The following is a 23,251-nucleotide window of genomic DNA, read 5'->3' on the forward strand; positions in this document are numbered from 1 at the left end:
TATAGATACAGCTTTGTCTGCAGGGCCTGTCTAATGCCTCACCTGGGCCCTCATCAAAGTACTTATTTATTGGCTTCCATAGCTGACTCTAAGCTCTCAGGACCACATCGGCCAAGGTCATCCAGGGCCCAGCACATGCTATTAGCCTAACTTTTGACTAAAGGAATAAAACATAAAACGAGACAAAGCTTGAAGACAGAGCGCTAACACAACCAGGACAATGGGTCACCCAGCATGTAGGAGTGACCCTGGCCAGCAAGCTGCAGAGGCGTGCAGAAGGAGGCTGCCCAGCACCCCACACTGGCCTACCTTTTTGGTCTTCACCGTGGAGGTGCAGCAATCCCCACCATCATAGTTGCAGAAGGCTCGGTTGTTGATGGCATCACAGTAATTGTCTCCCATGAAGGGCTACAGAGGAGGAGACAAACAGGAAGGAAACAAGGCTTCGTGATCAGCCCGGAGTGAGTGGAGGCTGTCCTCAGAGTCTCATGGAGGCCTCTATGGTCATTTCAGTCTCTAATCTTACAAACATCCAGTAAGCTTATCTGTCTTCAAATCCCAACACCCCCTTGGATAGTTAAACATTTTTTACTACACAGGAGTAGTAATAAAGATGAGTAGGAGTTGGTTATAAACACTGTTGTCTGCCATGTTTTTCTCCAAAGGAGTGTTGTCTTGCAGAGAAACATACTCTTGTGTGGTGGAGTATACCAACCATAGGAAAGATTACCACCTCCTCTCTGACACAGAGGGCTCATTTTACTTGAAGAAATTAAGAAAGTTTGAGCTCACTTTCCCCACTTTTCCTGGTAGTGAGTAATTAAATATTTAATTCATAATAAAATATATGCAAATAAATTAGGAACCTGAATATAAACAGCTCAGGAATCATAAATGTATAATGTTAAGAACTCATAGGAATTAGGCACAATGATCTGTGCCTAAGGGTGGATTCCCTAACAGAGAAGTATAAAGAGACTCTGTTAGGTGACTACCGTAATGAGCCATGACGCCACATGTTTTAAATGTTTTTTTTTTTTTCTCTTTCTTTCAACAGTATGTGAGGTAGACATTACCATTCCCACTTTACAGATGGAGACCCTGAGACTCACAGTAAGAAAGAGACTTGGTCAAAATCACACTGGCAGAAAAAGAGTAGTTATTTAATCTAATCTAGCTCCGTATCTTCTTCTTCCTTTCATTCAATCACCATTCTAGAATATTCGAGATGGTACTGATTTACTTCTTTTCTTTTTTTTCCTCTGTGTTCTTTCAATCCTGTGATGCTCCAAAGATGAAGAAAAGATGATGGGGTCAAATCATTACTGATCTGGATTAAGTTCCAAGTGTCCCTTTGATTCCCCTACCACCTCTATGTTCCCTATCCCAACACTTAGCACACCATATTTTGTGGCTGTTTATGATTTTATAGCAGATGCAAGTCTCTGAGCTCCTAAGAACATGAGCAATATTCAATTCATCTTTGTACCCCTGTCACCTACAAAGCTTTGTGGCTAGGGATGGTTCTTTGATGCTTTGTGTCTCACTGATGGGAAAGAAGATACCATCACTTAGCTCAGCCCATCACATTGCAGCATATCACCTATGGTCTAGTGGTCTCTCCTTCCCATCTTGACACTCAGGGGAGCATCAAGCTCATAAGGAGTCCATCCCCTGTAGCATCCCTGGATTTTGCATCTCTGCTCCAAATTCTCATTCACAAAGTGTGGACCCTAACTCAAGATGCTAGAATCCCTTTCATTACATGCTATTAGATTCTAAAAAATATCTTGGAAAGATGGAGTTAAGAATAAGTAAGGGCTGAGCTCAGGTGTGTAGTGTGCGTGCCTGTGGCTGAGCCCAGCTGTGACTCTGCTGTGACTACCATGTTGAGCACACGATTGCATTCATGTTAGAACAGAGAGGAACAAATGACAAGGGCTGAATCCTTTCCTCTGTGCCTCAGGAGGTCTGCTTGTGGGCTCTGCTCCTTGCATTCTTCTTCATACAGTATATGGACAGGCTGATGAAGGACCAATGGTCTCCTTTTTAGAATGAAAAGAACTGGTTTGGTAATGAGTAATCCAGAGAAGAGAAGGAAGAAAAAGAAAAAAAATATATATATATATAAATGAAAGTGGTTATTTTTCTTTTTTAATTTGGCTCCTGCAAAAAAAAATCTCCATTCTCATTACTAGCTACTTTCCCTATGTGGCCTTTCCTGTAGCTATAGCTGTCTGTCCATCCATATATACATCCTTTATTCAACACTATTTATCAAATACCTGCTATATACACATTGCACTAAGGAAAGTGACATAATAGGGAACATTTCTATCTCCTTCACCTCTAGACCTTACATTCTAGTGAAGAAGAAGTCTTTAATCAAATAATCACACATGTAATTGGCCAGTTTCTACTCTGATAAGAGATATGAAGGAGAAGTACATGATGCTATTAGAGTAAAGCGTTTGATTTAGTCAGGGAGCTCAGTAAAGGTGTCCCTGAGGAAATGACATTTCAGCTGAGATGATAAAGATGAGTAGGAGTTAATTAGGTGGGGGGTGGAGGAGGGAGACTTTCTAGAGACAAGGAACAGCATGAGAAAGTCTCTGCTGCTTAGAAATTTCTCCCATCACTGGTTTTACTCCTGTTGCTATTTTACATGAGGAAAACAACCTGTCCTTCAAGATCTAGTGCAAATATTGCTCCTCCAAAATGCCTTCCCTAAATCACCCCCTGGGTGCTCTGTGCTTCAACAGCTTCTTGTCCTTGCTTTGGTTAGAGTCTTGGTATATCTTGTTAGAATTCTCTCTTTAATTATCTATTTTATTCACTTGTGAGTCTTTCTCTAATTGTTTATTTTATTTACAAGGAATAAGAGTCATCCATTTTTGTCCCCCATATTTCCTAGCAAAATGGTAATTTGAGCAAAACTTTTATCAAATAAATGTTCAGTGAATGTTTACTTAATAAAATGATGGATGAATGGATGGATGAAGGACAGGAAAATATCGCAGGTGAGTGATAGTTACTATTTTCATTCGAATAAAACCATTGTATTTCCAGAACTTAGACTAGTGACTAGCATATAATAGGCACTCAGTGAAGCTTTGCTGGACAAGCAAGGGATCAATTTTGAACACAACCAGGAGCAGAGGAGAAGGGGCTCAGCGCCCCCCCCCCCCAAAAAAAAAAAAAAAACTTTCTCTATCTTGGCTATCTCAAGAGTCACTCAAAGCTTGATGATTCCTCCCTGCTCTCAGGATTTATTCCTCTTCTAAGCATACTTTCAGCCCTTAATAAGATACAAACTGTTAACTCTTAGCCAAGGAGGAAAGGAGAAGAGCAGGGGCACCTGCAAGGGCGAAAGTGATAAGCATCACTGTCAGGGCTCGGAGCCTGACAGGTAAGGGTCTCTGGGGCCTCACTGCTGAGTCAAAGGAGGGATCGAATTCTGCTGTCACACTGGTTGCCCAGACTGCTGACTCAGCAGAAGGTGTGCCCAGGTAACTGAAGCTCCCTTTTCCAAAAATGCTGGGCTGATCCAGAGAGATGGAGGAAAGCAACAGCAGCAAGGTTTTGGTTTTGCCATTCCTGGCTGAAGCTTGAAAGAGTGGGAGTTCTTCAATACTGCAATGTCAAGTGCCCTGAGAAGCTGCCACACCTTATAGAAAGAAGTGTGTAGCCCAGACTGTCTTGTGACACTTACAGATCGGGGAATGGCTCATGGCAGGAGGTAGCCCAGAAATCAGAGACCTAGGCTCTCGCTTTGGCTCTGTAGCTCTCATGCTGTTCAAACACGGACCAGTCCCTCCCCTCTCTGGCCTTCATATCCTAGTCTATTCAAAAAGCAAGTAGAGCCAGATCACACTAAGATCTTTTCCAGTTTGGGGAATCCATCAAATTCTGGACCTGGCTTCTGCTTAGGCCACCATTTCCCCATCTTTAAAATCAAATTTTAGGTTTACACGCTCTAGAAGAGCCTTTCTCATTCTGCCATTTTAAGAGTTCCATCAAGTGCATATTTTTCCATAGCACAATTTAGTCCCTTTCACCTGCATTTTCCTTGGTGAGCTCTAGGGAGGCTCACAGAGAGTGGACATCCTTCTGGAGGAGATTTTGAGCCTCCTTTCTACTTCCATTTGAGAGGGACCCAAATGGGGGAAGAGTGACACACAGAAAGGTCTTTGGGTTTCATTAGCCCTCTCTTGAGGACACATCTGTATCCCAAGAACCTGCCACCTTCAAGCTTGCGACTGGCACACAGGTCCAGGTCTCCATAAGGCCAAGACTTAGGGAATGGCTCAACTGTGCACTCAAGGGACTGAAAGGTTCTTCCATTTCAGCTCAGTGGTTGGATCTAAGGCATCCACATTACCTCCGTGGTTGAAGAATGAGTGAATACTAAGATGAGGGGCACAAGGAACTCATCTGCAAATAAAGGCCATGAATAAAATGAAAATGAGAAAAAACTGCCTCTTGTAGCTCTGTAAAGGCTAAATGTGGTAATGATGATAAATTTCCTGACACATTAGAGATGCTTGATCAATACTGCCTCCCTCTTTTCCTTTCTTACAGAACCAGTGTTATGCAGGCCACGGGCATTGGCGACAGAAAAGCCTGCCTTGGATTGCTAGCTTTGCTATCTATAACCTGCAAGCTTGAATATATTTCTTCATGTCTCTGTGCCTCAACTGCAGCATCTGTAAAATGGGATTGCTAATCCCTGTAAGAAGTCTGCCCAAGGAATACTCATGACCCTTTTTTGGCAAGGTAAATGGTAGCCATCACAAGCATAGCATAACAACATTAGAATTATTTCTAGGTAGCTGAGGAGTACTTCCCTGTGACTCACCTCACAGCCTTTGACACAGTGAATCAGAGCAGGATGAGGATACCACTTGAGACCAGCAGTGCAGACAACTCTCTGCAGAGAGATGGAGACAGAGGTCAGAGGGGTTTGGGATTGGAGGCAGCCACCTCTTTGTTGGCACCACATTCAACCACTCCACCACTCAGGCTTTCCAAGTCCTGACCTCACCCTATATTTACATGGAGAACTTGCCCAGGTACTTGTAATAACAGGAGCCATAAGATTAAAACAATATTTGTGTTCACCGTATGTGTCATGACTCTGTATTTCCCTGGCAGGAGCAATAGTTGTGGAGAAGCGGAATTGGGAGATGGAAACCTGAAGAGAAAGGCCCTTCAGAAAATTCTTGACTGACCTTGGACCTATTGGTGTAGTTGGGGATAAGGTGGGAGAAGTAGAGTTTGGTGTTTGTGAGTCTGTGCAGATATGTACGTGTATGTGCATGTGTGTATGTGGCCACAGCAGGGAGACGAGAGCAAGGTGTGGAGCAGGGTCTCTCCAAGCAGGACCTGCAGACTGTTGTCATCAGAATTAAAAAGGCAAATTCCTTGAGTCTGTTATGTATCTAGTGTATCTGAATCTCAGGGACTAGACTCTTCATTTTCAAATCTAGCCTCTTCAATGATTCTGATGTACACTGTGGTTTGAGAGCAAGTACTCTGAAGGATGAGCAAGCCAAACTCCGCTTGGAACCCTAGCAAAGCAGGGACCCTTCCTGTTGTCCTCATCTCATGGATATAATTGGCTGAGGCTGCCTGGGCTTTTGTAACAGAATATTGTTTTTGCAGTTCCTCTTCATTAAAATACCCTTCCCCATCTGGGTACTTTAAGAATCTTTGGTATCTTTTAAATATCTCCCAAGACTTACTTCCTCTGTGGTGCATTTACCAATCTGCTTAGGCAGCGCTTGTAGATATGCATATATGTACTTATTTATAGCCTCCCTTAATAATAATGATGATGATGGTGATGATGATAATGACAACTAAAATATACTGAGTGTATTTGTGGTGCTAATTACTTTATGCATTATCTTATTTATTTCTTGCCACCCTGCTGTGAAGTGGGCATTAATCTTGTGTCACAGGAGAATAAATTCCCCAAGCTCCAAGGTAGAGAAGCCAAGGTTTGAAACAAGCAATTGTTCCAGAAATGATTTAAAACGACTTCTAGCATAAAATCCAACATGATGGTATATTTTTAAAGTAAGTGAAAGAAGAGTGATAAACAAACCTAGTAAGAGAAAATACTGTACAGAAAGGAACTATCATAAGAATCTTAAAAGCTCCTTTTCTACTCACTATAGATGCCCTGATTGCTAGATTATGATTATTTTCTTAAAAATGAAATTGTACAGGGCTGGGGTTGTGGCTCAGAGGTAGTGCACTCGCCTAGCATGTGTGAGGCACTGGGTTTGATCCTTAGCACATAAAAATAAAGATATCATGTCCACCTATAAATAAAAATAAATATTTAAAAAATTGTACAATGGGAGGTAGTTGCGTCAGGGACCAACAACTGAGGTCTATATGGTCAGGGATCGCTCTCCTGGCTGAATGCCAATTGATTAATTTTAATTAAGAAATGAACAGTCATATGGGCCAGAATGTGGGGAATCCATGTGACCAGCCCATTCTCTCCCTGAAGGCAGATGTATATAGAAGCCAAAGTGTAATTAGGTTTCTTGGCAAGCTTGTGACAAAAGGAATCACATGACTCCAAGCTAGGAATGGGTTGGTGCCTTTCTGTTCTGCTCCACAGCATCACTGGCTCATGTGTGAGATCTCATATGCCTGGAACAGGGCCTGGCACACAGAGGAAGTCCAATAAATACTTAGGCTATGAAGGAATAGATCCATCTCAAAGTCGAGGCCATTTTACCAATGAAAAATAACTTCCCTATTTGTTCTCTTCTCTTACACAGTCTCAGAACTCTCAGTGCCAGGCTAACTGCCAATTTAGGGGGTTAACTTTGTGTAGACTGAATTAAATTAGAGATCTTGAACAAGGAGCTTCACATGATGATGTGCCAATCTGTTTCTCAATGTGACATCTTCTATCTGGCTCCCTATTGACACCCTCTACCATTTCCCAATACACACATAAGGTAGTCTATGAGAAGACCAAAAGATCTTGAGTAGGGCAGGTGTGGTTGCAACTATAACTTGATATTCCTTTGTAAATTTCTAATAGGAGTCTTGGTTCTTCCATGTGTGAATAAGTACTGGGAATGTCAGAGGCTTATCATGATGATGCATTGAGATAAATGGTTAGAGAAATGGTTTCTCAGATCAATTCCTGAAATTTCATAAGGGTAGGTTGAAGGCACTTCTTGACTCCCTCCAGGATCAGGCCTGGAGCATAGCAAACAAATACATATTTGAGAATTGTGAATGGACTTCATATTCCTTCCTCTCTCTGCTTCCCAGCCATGGTACCAGAGTGGACAAGATCACCTGCTTTCCTCCTCTGTGAAACTTCAGTGAAATTTTTTCCCTGATTCTGAATCTGCCACCAACCCAAATCCAGAGATGTTGGAAGGTGATTGTAAAGATTCAAGAGGTAGAAAACAGCAAGATGGGGACCCACCAGGGACTGGATCCCCATCCTTCCCCCTGTTTACCCAAGAGCTAATTTAATCCATCTGTAGGAATGTCACGATGTGGTTGTACAAGTTTCTGTCAATTGAGGTTTACCTGACGTGAGTTCAGAAAAAGGACTTTTATACTATCTGCGTGAGCCTATTTATCTTTCCAAGGCTTCTGGATTTTCCACTATTACTCAGGGCTGCTCGCCCCACCTGTCTGACTACAGGGCCCCTCTGTGTGCTGGGGAACTGGGAAAGGGGACAGGCACTGGGAGCTGAAGGAAAGGCTAAGCTGTTTATGCCACAGATTGAGAGATCCCAGAAGGGGCCCCTCAAATGTCAGCCTTGTTTCTCCAAATGCCAGTGAAGACATTTAGGCCAGGCAGAGACTTTTCAGACCAGATTTGGTAAGAAGGCTCCATTTCCTGCCTTGGTGGATAGGGAGAATAGACTTGTCTCTCATTCTTGGCTTCAATTAACATCCATCATACCAACACCAGCACCACTGCCATCGTCACCACCAGCATCATCGGCAACACCACCAGCGGTATCCCTGTCACCATCAGCACCACCACTATCATCAACACCATCATCACCATCATCCTCAGGAGCCCCAAACTAAAGGAATCACATGACTGGGAACTGGAAATGTCAGAGGCTTGTCATGAGGATGCTCTGAGATAAATGGTTAGAGAAATGGTTTCTCAGATCAATTCCTGAAATTTCGTAAGGGTAGGTTGAAGGCTTCAAACACCTCTTGTCTCCATCCAGGATCCGGCCATTTATAAAATGAATGATTATTATATTCTAAGCATCATGCTTGGAGCTTTCATCTCATAGGTATTATTTTTTTACTCTGATTTCCATAAGAGGAAACCAAGGCACCAAGAAGTTAGACAACCTGCCCCAAATCATACACACACACACACACACACAGTGACAGCAATTAAATCTAAATCTGTCTGACTTCAAGATCTTACACTTTGAATACCATACGGTACTTCAAAGTCTCAGAGATACTGAAGTCATCATTATGAAAACAGGTCACTCGGGCAAACAATGGGAAGATCAAGGTTCACAAAGGTGGAGAGACTCTAAGATAAATGTAGGAGAAGCAGAGTATCTAAAAACTGAAGGCCAGTGAAGACAGGTCCCAACCAGAGTCCGAGACGTGGGAGAGAGTGTTCAGAGGGTCTCCTCGTGGTGAGGCCCAGATCTGATCCCCTCTTAGATGTCGACTCAGATAAGTTCTCCTTTTTCCTTGACTTACAGGCCCTGCTCCTAGTGATTCCTATCAATTAGTGTTATCAGCCTTTTGTTATCTGTCACTGAGCTTCTGGTTTCTTCCATGTGCTGTCATGGAAGACCCTAGTGTTTAAAGCACACCTGCCATTGGGAAGTACAAGGTCAACGTTTATGCATGAAGGAACAAACAAACAAACGGGCAAAGGAGTGAATGTAAGAGTGCGTCCATGAGTGAATGTGAAATTACTCAATATACTCTGGCCGCATCTCTTCCATTGTAAGCTTCCCCTCCAGGGAAACTGGTATCTTCATCTACACAGAAGATGGACTGGACTTACTAGTCACAACCATTCTACCTTTGACCTTCAGACTCTTGGTATGGCGGTCCATCATGTCATCTTCTTTTCAGGGAAGCAATTCTGCATCCTCTGTCTGCATGTACTGCATGTGTCTGTTTTTTCAAAATGTGGAGGATGGTTGACTTAAAGGTTGTAATGAAGCAGAATTGGCTAATTCAACTACATTGGTTATGTAAACCAGGCAGCTGTAACCTCTCCAAGCCTCATCTTCAACTGTAAAGTGAGGTACAGTCCTCATTGGATGTGACAGAGACACAGTAAGGTGACATCTATGGAAGTGCCCTAGCAAACATGGCCTCTTCCCTCCTCATTCCCTATTTCACTCCATTCCTCTCTTTCCTCCTCCCATTCTTTTTATAGAAGCCATTGTTAAAGCCAAAGGCTCTCCTACCAGGATCCTAAAGACACATTTTATGTCAATCTCCCAGCATCCCTCAGCAAAGAGCATTGCAGGGGCAGATTGGCCATGCTTCTTAGGAGCTGATGGGAAAAGCTTCCATCCCCAGAATTCAGATATCAAGGCTGGAAGAGTCTATCTCATCCTAAACTTTCAATCTTGCATCTTCTAGGCTACACAACCTGCAGAAATGTTTGCTATGGCACTCCAGTGACTAAGACGGTCAGAATTAGTTGTTAATAGTAAAAGAAAAGAAAAAGTGACTTCAGATTTTAAAAACTCCAGATTCAGTGTATTGAAGAAAAAACAAAATATGGGGCCACACAAGGCCCACATTTCCTCATTGCTGCTCTTGACTAGACCCACCTCCCACCGGAAGTGGCTACAAAAATGATGTGCTTTTTTTTGTTTTTGTTTTTTAATAGTTCACCACAGTCTCCACCCTTCCTTGCTTTCTCTCCAGCATCAAGACAGAGGGCATTTCTGACTATTGTCAGGTTTGCATCATATCATTTATTCAGTTAGAGGAACAGGTCTCCATACTGCTTTCTCTTACAAAAGTGCATGTGGGGGAAGTAAAGTTGAGAAGAGGATGACTTAGGGGGAAAAGGGGAACCTAATGTTTTTCTTTGTAGAAATTAAAATATGGAAATGAAAGAGGCATATGAGACATACATTGTGTGATTCTAGTTATAAGTCTGAAAATCAACAAAACCAACTGCAGAGGTGGAGACCCAAAACAGCCGCCCCGCTGATGGTGACATCCTGGAGTAGGCAAGGTCCACATCCTGATGTGGGTGGTGGTGATTTCAGGGGTCCACAGGGCATAGGAACTGATCAAGTCTCAAGCCTCGTGCTTCCCATTTGTGTAAGTTACATCTTAAGAAAGGGAAAATTAAAACTTCTCAAGTTATTTTTTTTTTAAGTTAGGTACTATGCACAGGGGGGTTTGTTGTGTTTTTTTGTCAGTCTCTCTGTCTTTATGTAGTATTCATAGTAAACACCAGGATCACTAATGTTAATAACATGCCTAGGTGTTTAATATATAGGATATGCCAGCCTGTTTCCCCTACTTATCCTACCTGCCAGGTTCTGCAGGTGTTTGACTGTAGGACACCAAATCTAGGCCTAGCTTTCATTTCACAAATGAGGAAACCGTGATCTAGAGAAATGATAGAATTTTCCCCAAGACATAGAGTATGAAGGTGCCAGGACTTGGACTACAGTCTTGGTCACCTGACTCAGCAACCATATATATTTACTGAGCATCAACTGTGCACTAGGAACTGAGGGAAGTGCTACGGTAAATAAGATGACCACAATCCTGCCCGCACAAGCTCATTGTTCTCGTGTTGTAATCTTGACGCATGATCTCAGGGCTGATATTCTGCTCGTCTACATAGTCATCAGACGTGTCAGTGCGTGCAGAGACTGTTGTGGGTAAGTGTCAGTGGTGGGCCGCAGCTTGCACAGGCTCAAGAGGGCCAGAAGCGTCTGTGTCTTCCCAACTTTGCTTTCAGCGATGGATATTTAGATATCTTGACACCTGCTCTGGTGGAAGTATTTATACCACAGAAATCAGCAGGTGCTATAAACATCCTCTTTTTTTTTTTTTTCCTTTTTCTTTTTGCCCGCCCATTCCTGATAAGCAATCAGTAAGCGTGCCTTGCCTTTGTTGTTATTATTTTATATTCCCCAGGGACTGCTGGAGTTTCTGAATCAAATGGCAGCATTGGGCTGCTCTGGGTCAGGTCCCTCTCTAACTTCTCTTAGGCAAGAGGCGCCATCTCTGAGATGCCATTTCCTCTACTGATAACACCCACCTATTACGCAGGGGTGTGTGTGCGGGTGGGGAGTGCGTGGCCCAATGTCTGGTTGCAGAAGGCATCTCTTGATGGCAGTTGCGACCCCTCTCACTGTTACTCTGGGGCAAAAGCAGGAGGTGCTGGAGCAGAACCTCACTCTAACCATCTTCCTTGCAGTACTGCACAGAGGTCAACCCTCAGGAAGCAGAGGAGCTATCCAGGGCCTCCCTGGGCCTGGAAATCCTGCACCAGCAGCTTTACTTGTGCAGCTCTCAGTGCATGAAGGGCAAGGTTGCAGCAGGGGCCAGCTTTGCTGCCTTATTCCTGGAAGTCATCAATCTATGCCCTTCGCCCTCCTCCCTTTTTCTACATTTTTTTCCTCCTGGATAATGAGGCCTCCAGAGACTGGTGGAGGTCTGAACCTCGTTATGGCTCTCTCGGTAGGCCGGCATCAATAAAGGCAGGCAGACTGGGGAACTGGGTGGGGGCTGGAGCGGGCAGGCAGCGGGTGGGCGACTAGGGGGGTGGGCGGCTTGCAGGCTTTCAAATCCCTGGATTTATTTCACAGTGAATTACAACTGAACTCTTTAGTGCCCCCGGCTCACAGAGGGAAGGGTGGGAATTCACTCAAGGGATGGAAAAGACCTCAAATGAGAGCCTCACCAGGCCAGGAAGACTCTTGATACTGGGGTGACAGGGAGGTCTCTTGTGTCAGCTCTGTGGGTGAGTAACGCTCAGCTGCTTTGGGGTTTGGAGGAGCTGCCAATCACAAGTCCCGGCTGGGGGTCTGGCTATACTGCCCATGTGATCCCGACCATTCCTCCCTCTGCAATCCTCAGCTTCTCTGAACAACTAGGGGCTTAGATTTAGGAATCTCCAGAGGCCTTGAGAATGTGACTCAGGTGCTCAGCACATCCATGTATAAGGCACTCTGGGAGAATCTGAGTGGGGATTCGAGCATAGGAATTGGGAAGGGCACCCGGAGGAGGAAGAATCTGATCAAGGAGCCTGAGGTAAAGGACTCAGGATTTCCTGTGAATGTACAGAGAAAAAGAGAGAGGATGGTGATGAGCAGGGGACGAGTGGTCAGAGAGAGACAGACCAGTGTGAATGAGATAGGAGGACAGAGAGAGTGGGAAAGTCGGGGTGGGGTAAAAGGAAATGAAATTGGAGAAACAATGATGAAACAGAAAAGAGTGGAGTAGAAGGAGAGACAGTGGAAGGATCGTGGAGGGGAGACGCAGAGCAGGGTGCTCAGGGGAGCCGAGGGTTCTGGCCAAGTCCACTTGCCCAGAGCGCTGAGTAAGCCCTGGAAACCGTGCCCTCAGCTCATTTGAGAAACAGTACACCCCCTATCAGGTTCTGGCCAGCTATCCAGGGCTCAATCTGCAGCAGGCGGGCAGGCGGCAGTTCCTGACACCCCAGGCAGAAAGGCTGGTGGAGCGATACAGAGCTGGCTGAACCTCACCTGCCCCCACCTCCTTCTGTCACTTCTCCAAGGTAAGGAGCCAATGTCCAGACCAATCCGTGAGGCCTGGGAACCACGCTGTCCTGGAGGACAAGAATGGGTTCCACATCAGTTTGGGGTCCCTAGCTGATCAGGTGACATAAGGGAAAGCGAGAGCAACCCACCTCGGAGGCAAACTGACACTGTTACAGGTGGGGGCCTCCACAGTCATCTGGCCAGGAGAACGGGAGCCTTGTGCTGTGGGAAGTGCACGGTGTTTGGACTTGGGTTTGGGTTCAAGCCCTTGCTTTGGGTTCTTCAAAACACTCTGAGGTCTCAGTGTCCAGGAGTGCAAACAACCACACCCGCTCCTTCCTCCTTCCATCAGTAGCGGGTTTAAATGTTATCTTGTGTGCAAAGCCCCAGGCACATAAACAAGGTAAGTGCTCCATAAACAAGAGGTGTGACTATTCCCTGCGGCTAATGCACATAGTAATTGCTTCCCACCAAACTGGTAGAGCATGAAGAAAGAGTCCCCCAGTCCAAGGCTACATAAAGCGCTCAGCTACAAGGAGGGTGTTAGAGAAGCCAAACAGTGTCACTTTACATCCCACCCGACACTAGACTGAGACCTGGCTCTGTACCCCCTACCTATGTGTTCTTGGTGCCTCGGTTTCCTCACCTGTACACTAGGTACATTAGGACTCTTAATCCTACTCTTTTATCAGAACTGAGAGGGACAATAAATAAAAGTCCCTCAGCACAGAGCCTGATGGGAAGTTTTGAATAGTTATGGCCTGGAGAAAGGATCGTGAGCTAGCCCTCACTCTAAAGGGCAGGTATGATGATTAAATGTGACACTAGCGGCAAAGGAATGAATTTTGGGCTGGGACATGGTAAGGGCTCTACAACGGCACCTCCCTCCTCATCGGCTGCAGCTGGATGGCCCTGGTCACTCACCTCCACTCGTGTGGGGTTCAGCCAGTGGGGGATGTCACGCACGGTCACGTTCGTGGGCAGGATGATGGACTCGCTGTTGTGGTCCAGGCACGAGGTGGCACACTCTGACCCTGAAGGGAAACACAGCACAAGGTGGCATCTTAGCCCTTGTTTCCCAGTGGCCAGGAGCTGCCTTCCCATAGAGTGGGCACTGCCACTCCCTGGTCCCCAGTGGACATTGTCTGTCCCAACCTCAGGGCAGGGGAAAGGAGTGAACTCTCTTGGCAGGGCCACCTCTGGTCTCCCTGACTCCAACCACTTGTCTCCAGTCCAGCTGGCAGCTACCATTTCCTTGGCCCTGAGCCTATTTGGGTCATGATCTTCCTCTGCTCGGAAACCTTTCCGGTGTTGCCCACATCCAGGACAAAGTCCAGTTCACTCTGCTTGCCCTTCAGTGCCTCTCATGATCTGGTCGGTTTTCTCTCCACCAACCACCTTCTGGACTCAGTTCGTCCAGTGGCACTGAACTCTATACACTTGGGCTTCCATCTGAGCCCCAAACTTCTCAACCTCTGCTTCAACCCATCTGTTCCTATATCCCCCAAGACTGCCTTCCCAGGACCAAACCCCATCAGTTCTTTAAGGCCTTTTCTACCACCCCAAGATGTCTACGCTGATTTCTGCATCTTCTCAATGACGACTGCATTTGATCACTCTTTCTGACGGGCACTGATGAGTTTCTCTTTCTCCCTTCTGCCCCAGCTCCACAGGCAGATGGGTGCCTAGGAGGATAGAGGTGAGGTTGCTTCATCTCAGAGTCTTGCCTAGTGCCTGACACCCTGGGCATCTACCAAGTGAGAGCTGAGGACATAAATGCAACTCAGCCCCTTAGTCCCCATGTTCCCCTTCCACTGAGCTTTGGTCCCTACCCTCTCCTGGACCTTCTGGACCCTTCCCACTCCTCTTCAACTTGCACATTACTAATGACCCTCCTCCAGACTTCAGCACAAGTACCACTTGCCCAGAGGGGACCCATGGCTTCATGCCAGGCCAATCCTTACAAGCACCCATCATCCATTTGTCACATTGCCATTTCTCATTTGTTCAACGAGTGTTATATCAATAGTTTTCCTTCCTGATCGACTGTAACTCCATGGGGTCAGCACTGTCCACGTTCCCCATTCTATGCTCAGAGCCTGGAATGAGTGACAGACTAAATGAGTGAGTGAGTGCATCAATGGACGAGGAAATGCGTGCATGAATGGATGGAGGAGTGAGGGATAGGTGTTTAGGTATCTTAGGAAGGAGGAAGTGAGTGCATACCTGCATGCGTGAGTGGGTAAATGACAGATTCAATGGATAAAGGAATAGAAAATGAATCAGGTGATGAGTCAATGGCAGGAAGGATGATTAACAGGGACAGGTTTAGTACACAGAAGTGCCTCGTCCAGGGATTTCTGGGGGAAGACGGTTGACCTTCAGGCTGTGGGTTGGCAGGTCGGCTATGACTTGGCTCATTCTTTTTCCAGTAGGACCTCCCAGGCTCTGTCGTCTCCTGAAAATAAAGCTTATCCCATTGGATGTTCCCAGGACTCCAAAAGGGTCCTTATCCATGTGGGCAAGAACTGCCCTGTCAGAATCTGACCAGACACTGAGGAGGTCACCTCTCTGCCCTGGTGCCAAAACAACCCTCTGAACACTAAACAGTCGCTGAGAGTGAGCCAAGTCTTTTCTTTCAATATTCTATTTAATTGGCCTTTCTGAACCCCTCCTCCCACATGTAGATAATGTGAGTGTGTGAGCACATACATACGTATGTAAAGCACGCACATGCTTACATGCATATATGTACATAATCTCTCCACGACCCATAAAACACATCCATTTAAATATGGGGACCCCCGCCCCCCAACCATTAGGTGGTTTTCCTAATGGCTTCACTTTCCTAATGGTTTTCACTTCAGTCCCTAGAAGCTCCAGCCCTGGGACACAGGTGTCCTTATACCCCTTTTGTAGGTTACAAAGCCACAGGCCCTGCAAAGGACAAGGTGTGGCCACACACAGAACAGCGAGGGAGACAGTAGAAGAGCACAGAGGAGAGGAAAGAAATGGGGTGGGGGACACAAGAAGATGAAAGGGGGCGAGAGTCAGATACTTGGGGAGAATCAGGGGTGTATGTTTTGTCATGAGACCAGTCTGAAAGGAGCTTTAGGGAGCAAAGATGAGACCAGACTGTGATGATAAAATTCTTGTGGGAAATGCTTCCTCTGAGATGCATCACTCAACAGACAAAGGCTGTCTAAGCTGTGGGAAGAGGAGGAAATGGGGTCCACACGGGGGGCCCTGGCTGTCCTCTGCAGCAGTCCTGCCTTCCCGCCCTCCTTTCTCTCTGCTCCCCTCCCCCAAGCCTGGCTCCTGGGCTTCAGGACCAGGCTGTGTGTTGTGATCTATGAGCCATAATTGGTATCATTACAGAGTGGTGATCTCACTGAGCCCCCGCCTCCCCTTCCCGGGAGGCGCAGGAGGTGGCAGGCCAGTGGCAGCAGCAGCCGCGCCGGCAGCAGCAGCCATCTACAGGCTCCTATCTGCCACGGGAGCCTCCCCAGGCTGCTTGGGAGGGCCAGGCTGGGCTGGGTGACTCCAGACTGTGCCTTCCAGCCCCCCCGCCACCACTGCACACAAGCTTATAAGGTCTCTGATCAAAACCCTGTTCCTGGGCAGGTGGGCTCTCCCCAGGCAGTGCTCAGCCTGGGGGCTGGACAAGGGGCTTTGTGGGAGCCCAGAAAAAAGGGAAGGGGGCATCTTTCCTCCCTTCTCATTGTCTTCCTCAGTCTCCCTGAGTTCCACGTGGGTCCCTGTGTACTGTCACCCTCCTGGATATTGTGTTCATAGGATGGGCATCTAAGGTCCCATGAGTTCTGGGACCCGTTTGTTTTCCAATGTCATACAGATTTCTTTCTCTTTCTGCTTGGACCTTGAAAAAGCTCAGTGGTAAAGGAATCCTGCCCTGACACACACCCCTTCCTCTCTCTCTAGACAGTTCTGAGGAGAGTGGAGAGCCAGGCATTGGAGTTCATTTGCATGTGGTTGTAACATGTGAATACAGTATGCACACAATGTGGCCGTGTCATCTACTTGTGTAAATGTGTGCATGAGCTCTGTGCAGCTTTGTGCGTTTGATATATTTGGGGGCCTACAATGTGTTGATGGCCCTGAAAGATGTGTACTTGTGTACTGCGTATGTGTTTGCTATGTGTAGATTATGTGCTTTGTGTGTGTGTGTGTGTGTGTGTTTGTGTGGAGCCTTAAAATCTTAACGATATTATATCAATTAAATAGAACAACTTGATTATTAACTTTGAAGTCGTAATTCTGACACAATTGTGTGATATTTGGATGATCTACAGGTGTGGGGCCTGAACTTACTGTATGGTGTGGGTGTGTGTGTGTGATGCTGCATTTGGTTACAAAGCACTTATGCATGTGGTGTATGTTTATAGGTGTGTGAATGTATTTGAATGTGTCCAAGTATAGACACACAGTGAATCTACTTCTCTAGTTTTTTTTTTTTTTTTAAGAAATGTTATTAATCAGAACTTTACCCACAGGGATTCTTAATTTCAGTCACAAGCATGATCATTCACTGGTCTATTCTGATTGCGTTGGGGACAGGGACCCCATCACAGCCATGCGTGTCCAGTGTCATGCATGCCCATCTGGATGCAGCAGCCACTGTTGCTCACCAGGGAGGCAACTGTTGCACAGACAAGAATGTCAATCTTGGCTGGCCCCACAAGATCCCATCTCTCTACAACCCTCTTGGTCACGGTCATTCGGATTAACGGGCTTTGTAAGATCTTAAAGTTCCTTCTGAACCATCAGAGAGAGAGCATATCCATGTGCTTTGGTGTTTTCTGTTGCTTGCAGAACAACTACCCTAGGCAAACACAGAAATGCTGATTCCTATCCCACATTTAGATGAAGAACTTCTGCCCTCTGAGGAGGTGGACAGTGCCCCAAGGGTCTCCACTCTCCAACCACAATCCTTGATTCCTGAAATGCCGTGACGACTGCCAGCATGCCAGTTAAAGATGTTGCCTCTGTGGATACTCAGATAACCTCTGCCCAAGAGAACTCTGGCAACTTCCCCATAAATCACCCTGGCCATGAGAAAAGACATTCGATTCCCTGGGTTTTTCATCATGGTCAATTAGGGAATCAGATCAAGAGGTCAGCATCACTGCCCTGGAATGAGGTCAGGCTCCATGGGCTCCGAGTTCTCGGCAACGTCGTACAGCTGGTGATGGATGCCCCTGTCCAGATTCCTGGTTTCAACCAGAGAATCCCTGGCATCATCGGGTCCCAGGTTGAATCCTTCACTGTGCATTTCTCAAAGTGGCCTCTCACTGCACAAACAGTAACTTGAAAATGCTGATTATCTTCCCTGGGAGGCATCCCAGATATCATGGAAAGGAGCCAGGCTTTGAGGAGGCCAGGTCTCAGGACTTGGGGGCACATTTCATTGCCTCTCCAGGTTCAACTGTCTCATCTGCTAACGTTATTGAGAGGAGAGGAAATGATGCCCTTTAAGTCCTTGACCCAGGGTCTGACCCCATGGCAGGTGCTCACTGACATTTAGTGTGGAACAAATTTTAAGAGTTACAATGAAAGCAGGTACACAGGCTTCCTATAATTTCCCTAGACATGATATGTACTCTCATATCTCCTGCCCCTTGGTCCCATGGTTTCTGGATGCTCTTTCTTACCTGGCAGGCTCTTTCAAATCTCTGGGTAAGCATCCCTTCCTTCAGAAGCCCCTACTTGGCATACAGCAGGTTTCTCTGCTGTTGACTCTGCCCATCCATCTGCCATGACTTCACCAATGCCCTGTCTCTGACCTCCTTTTGGGAGGTCAGAGTCTGGTCTCATTCACTGTTTTCCTGATGCCCATGCAGGCTCTCACATGGAGAGCTGCCCGGTGACCCACCCAGGCACTCAGTTCCCGGGAGGACTCAGCCTCCCACTGCTCCCCTTATCGGCCCATCATACCTATGGCGAAGCCGTCGGGGCACTGCAGTTTGAGGTTGCTGTTGAGCTGGGTCGGGGCTGAGCACTGGCCTTGCATCTCCTGGCAGACATGGAAGGAACCACTCCAGGTGCCATCTTTCCGGCAGTGGATGATGTTACTCCCGCGTCCCTGAACAGCACAGGTACAGAGTCAGGGACCCCAACTACCCATAGGACAAACCTCTCAGAGAACAAAGAAACCAAAGTCTCATTTCCCACAGGGCTGAAAGTGTTCCAAAACGATTTCTTAACAGGGGCTGGCCCTCAGTCATCCTGAAAGAGAGGGACAGTTAATATCTCCATTTTAAAGATGGAGAATCTGAGAACTCTAAACAGGAAGGAACTTGCTCCAAGCTTTCTAGACAATGTAACTCCAGGTTTCCCAAGATCTGAGCACAGTGATCTTTTAGAAATTTCAATCTAAGCCATTGTGCTTGGATTTGTACTATTGATTTTGTTGTCTTTTTTATAAAATCGAGATGGTGGGAGTCCACTAGCTCCCCTACTTTTTGAGCCAGTGAGAGAGAGTGTCTTGGCAGATTTATCAAAGCTTGGTTTCTCTTGGCCTGTGAGAAAGCATCCTACGTCAGGGTTCTGCCTGGCATTCGCTGGGTCATCCCAGCCTAGCTAGAAGCTTTGCCTTCCGTGGCCTCCCTCCCTCCCTCCCTCCCTTTTCCTTCTCTTCCTCCTCTCCCTGTCTCTCCTTTCCCCTGTCCTTCATTTCCAGCAGTAATAGCACCAAAAGAAGGGTGTGGGGCTACTTCTAGTTGTCACCTGCCCACACCTTTTTTAAATAGGCAACGTATTGTCCCTCAATCTACAAAATATTAGGCAAATGCAGCAGACAGGCCCTTCTTCAAGCCCCTTCCAACCTCCAGGATTCCAGTGGGTGGTTCTTCCTTTGTAGGTATTTGAGAACTGCCACCAAATTCAAGGAATAGTCCTACTCTCTGCCCAGCTCTGTAGGGTAAAAACATAGGGGACCACTATCTGCCCAGGGAGCTGGTGGAAAGGTGGGCATGGGAACAGCTGGCCATGTCCCTGTAACTGTGCTCAGTGACACAGAGGGCCCCTGGAGCTGTGAGTACTTGGGGAAAGGCAACTGGTGTTGAGTGTACAACCAGGGAAGGCCTCTTAGAGGAGGTGGTACACGGAAAAGAGAGTGCAAGGATGGGAAGAATTCAGGAATCAAAGAACATGCTGGAAGATGGGCATGTGGAAATGCCAGGTAAGGTGGGCACAGCAGAGCCTGGTGGAGTTGCGGGTCTGTGATTCAGGGGAGGAAGAAAAGCAGATGAGGTGTGGGCTCTGGAACCAACTTAAGGAATTCTGTGTCCCCAAGGAATGGAGGGGTCAGGATGGTTTCTTCACATGGGGTCTTTCTTGAAAAAGATTTCAGAATAAGCTGTACATGCTCTCCCTCTCCTGTAATAAGATGAGAGCCTCAACATGGTAACCTTGAGCTTTCATTCATATTCCTTCTCTGCCCTCCAGGGCCCTCCCAGCTCACTTCTTCCTAGTGCTCTCCCTCAAGGTCCTCCTTAGCACCCTGAAGGCCAGTTTCCACTACCTGCAGTCCAGAAGGCCACGTATTGTGCTTTCTATTATTTGTGTGTGTGTGTGTGTGTGTGTGTGTGTGTGTGTGTGCACATGCTTTTTGATCCTCTATGCCCCTATCTCCCTGTCCACCTGGCAAACACCTTATCTATGGGGACCCTGTCTGCCATAATTCTACCCCAATTCTGCACAGTGCACTACCTCAGTACCTCTGACACAGTGTCATCTCCTGGTTTGGTATGGTTCCCCCACTAGCTAACGAACTCCTCAAGGCCAAAGATGGTACCCTACTTGGCCCTGTGTCCTCAGGGCTTCTACAATGTCCGGCCCTTCAGTCCACTCACATATCACTCAACAGATATTTTGTTCATCTGGAACTGGATTTTTAACCAAAGATGGGGCGAATAAGTGGAGAGGGATGAAATGAAATATTTTTCTAATAAACAGGAAAATACATGAATGCATAATTGAGGGAATAAATGCATAGGTGAGTAAACAAAGAAGTGTGGGAATAAATGCAGAAAAAGTGAGTGCATAGAGACATGAATAAACTCTTTGAAAGGGCTGATGTGGACGGAAGCTTCCCTGTCTGAGAAAACAGCTGCAAGGAGACAGGATTCAGAACAGAAAGGGGGCCTCTTCTCTGGGTCTCGCCTGGGCCAGCAGGAGAGGGTGCAGTTGTAGTAGAAGCCCCTCTGGCCATGGGAGAAGTTGGCCTCTCCCAAGCTGCGGGGCAATCAGCAGAGTCCCTCTCAGTGGTTCTGTGTAGGCTTATGGCAAATTTATGCAGCTTCATGTGGCTTTAGAGAACCTAGACTCTCCCTTTTGGAGCCCCAGGCTCCAGGCCCCATGATTCTGCTGGGCCCTCGAGGGAGTAGGAAATTGACCCCAATTTCCTGGAGCCTTGGCCTGGGCCTATGATGCATTTGGCCTCTAGCCCCTGTAGGGCTGCAGACCTCAGCACTACATGGGCCAGAGCTGGCTGGAGAGCAGGATTTGCAGCAGAGACTATATTAGAACTAGCTGGAATCTGCTCAGGGAGATGCAAACAGGGGAGGCCTCACCATAGAAGGTGCAAGCAGAAAGCACTGGTCTTGCTGCCTCCAGTCTGTCTGTCTTTCTTTCTCTTGCTTGCTCGCTTACTCTGTGTGTATGTCTGGTTCATCTGGCACTTTCTGCTGTTATATCTGCCTTAAAAATCACAGCAACCCTCTGCTAGGCTATCTTAGCCTTCAGAATAAGACAGTCTTGTGGGCCAACATTCAGGGCTTCCACAATGGAACCTGGAGCACACTTCCAGCCGTGCCTACTGCTAAGCGCATATCCTCCCTTCCAGAAAAGTTAACCCTGCAAAAATTACCTCTCTTGTTCCCCCCACACCCGCACCTTTGCTTGTGCTCCTACACAGCAGACACCTTGGGGTCTCTAGGTGTTTATATCCTTCCTTGGAACTATATCTTGATGTGCTCAACACTTGCCCACCGCCTGCTACACAGTAGATTCTTGCTGACCACTGAGTTGAATTTGACCACAGGGGATTTGATGATGCTGAGGATCCAATCTGGGAAGACCAGAGACCACTGCTGTGGGTGCTGTCAGAGAACTGAACCAATGGCATGGATTTGGCTCCAAACACACAATTCTGCATGCTAAGACAAAAATCTCACAAGAGCATTGAGCATTCTTCACCAAAACAGTTCACCTCTCTGTGCCCATGCACCTGTCTGTAAAAATCACATGGTATGCTCTTGGTGCCTCCATATCTTTAACCACTTGGATCCACAGAGAGCAAAAGGCACTTTAAGAATTCTATTTTAAATACCTATTATATGCCAAAATCATTTAATAAATCCAGTAGAACAGAAATCATCTCCTTTCTACAGATTTGAAAACCGAGGCTCAGAAACAGAATGAAAAAGTGATAGCTTTTGCACCATGCCAGTGGAATGGTCAAGAACATGGACTTACACTGCCTAGGTTCAGAAGCCAGTTCTGCAACTTCCCAGCTGTGTGAACTTTGGCAAGCTCCTTATCTGCCTGTCCCTCAATTTCCTGGACTGTTCAATGGACCTGAAGTCCCCTACCCAGGAGTCACCATGAGGACTGAGGAGTCAGTTTGTGTAATATGTTTAAAGTCTAAGGCAAACCCTGGGGTGAGCATCAGTGGATGCTCAGGACTACTTCACTGGTCTGTCTTGAAGGGAACTCCAGAATCAGGCCAAGCAACAATATGGTTTAGAAATTGCAAGAGCCAGAAAGAGGAGGCAACTGGGTCTAGGGGTGGCCAATGCACGGCACTGACCTCTGGGTGCCTCTACTACCATGGAGGGTGAAGGAGAGCAGAAGGAGAATGAGGCTGCCTCCCCTGGATTAAATAAAAATCAGCAAAATAATAATGGCAGAGGGAAATGTGGTGACAGTGGAGCCCGATAGCAAGAAACAGCGTGGATGCCGCATGTGGCTGAGGTGCTTACTGAAGCCATCACTGTGAAGCACTTGGCTCAGTGACTGGCATGGAGTGAGTGTTCACCAAGTGCCAGATGCTGGTGGTCATTTTCCTCTAGTTCCTGTCAAGTCCAGGGGTGACAGGAAGCCCCAGTAATGAAGACGGGCAGAAACGGCGTCTTGCGCCACATTGTGGTACAGAGATCTAGCTTGAGGCCTGACTCTTCCAATAACTTGTGCAACTCAGGGTAAGTCTCTTCTCCTCTCTAGGCTTCAGTGGCCCCTTCTAGGGGTGGCAGTGGGGGTCCAGCTGAACTCTATTTATGGGCAGCACAGGGTGTGTGGGCACACATTTAACAACCCTGAAATGAGATGCTGCCCCTACTTGCCAAGGCACTGTACCCACAAAGAGGCAAACTGTTTTGGTGAAGAATGCTCAGTGCTCTGTGAGATTCTACTTTAGCACGCAGAATTGTGTGTTTGGAGCCAAACCCATGCCGTCGGTTCAGTTTCCTGACAGCACCCAC

General features: G+C 46.7%; 1 protein-coding gene across 1 annotated transcript in view; it reads right to left on the minus strand.

Moving 5' to 3' along the window:
* Nucleotides 1–23,251, minus strand: part of Pappa (pappalysin 1) — a 226,608-nt gene that overhangs the window by 12,627 nt on the left and 190,730 nt on the right. Inside the window, exons 18-21 of the mRNA XM_076843159.2 lie at nt 18,705–18,852; nt 13,677–13,786; nt 4,859–4,930; nt 310–408 (exon numbers count right to left, since the gene is read on the minus strand). Of these exons, the coding sequence (XP_076699274.2) occupies nt 310–408; nt 4,859–4,930; nt 13,677–13,786; nt 18,705–18,852 (429 nt within the window). The remainder of the gene's footprint in view (nt 1–309; nt 409–4,858; nt 4,931–13,676; nt 13,787–18,704; nt 18,853–23,251) is intronic.

Source organism: Callospermophilus lateralis, chromosome 2, assembly GCF_048772815.1.
Source record: "Callospermophilus lateralis isolate mCalLat2 chromosome 2, mCalLat2.hap1, whole genome shotgun sequence".
Classification (NCBI taxonomy): domain Eukaryota; kingdom Metazoa; phylum Chordata; class Mammalia; order Rodentia; family Sciuridae; genus Callospermophilus; species Callospermophilus lateralis.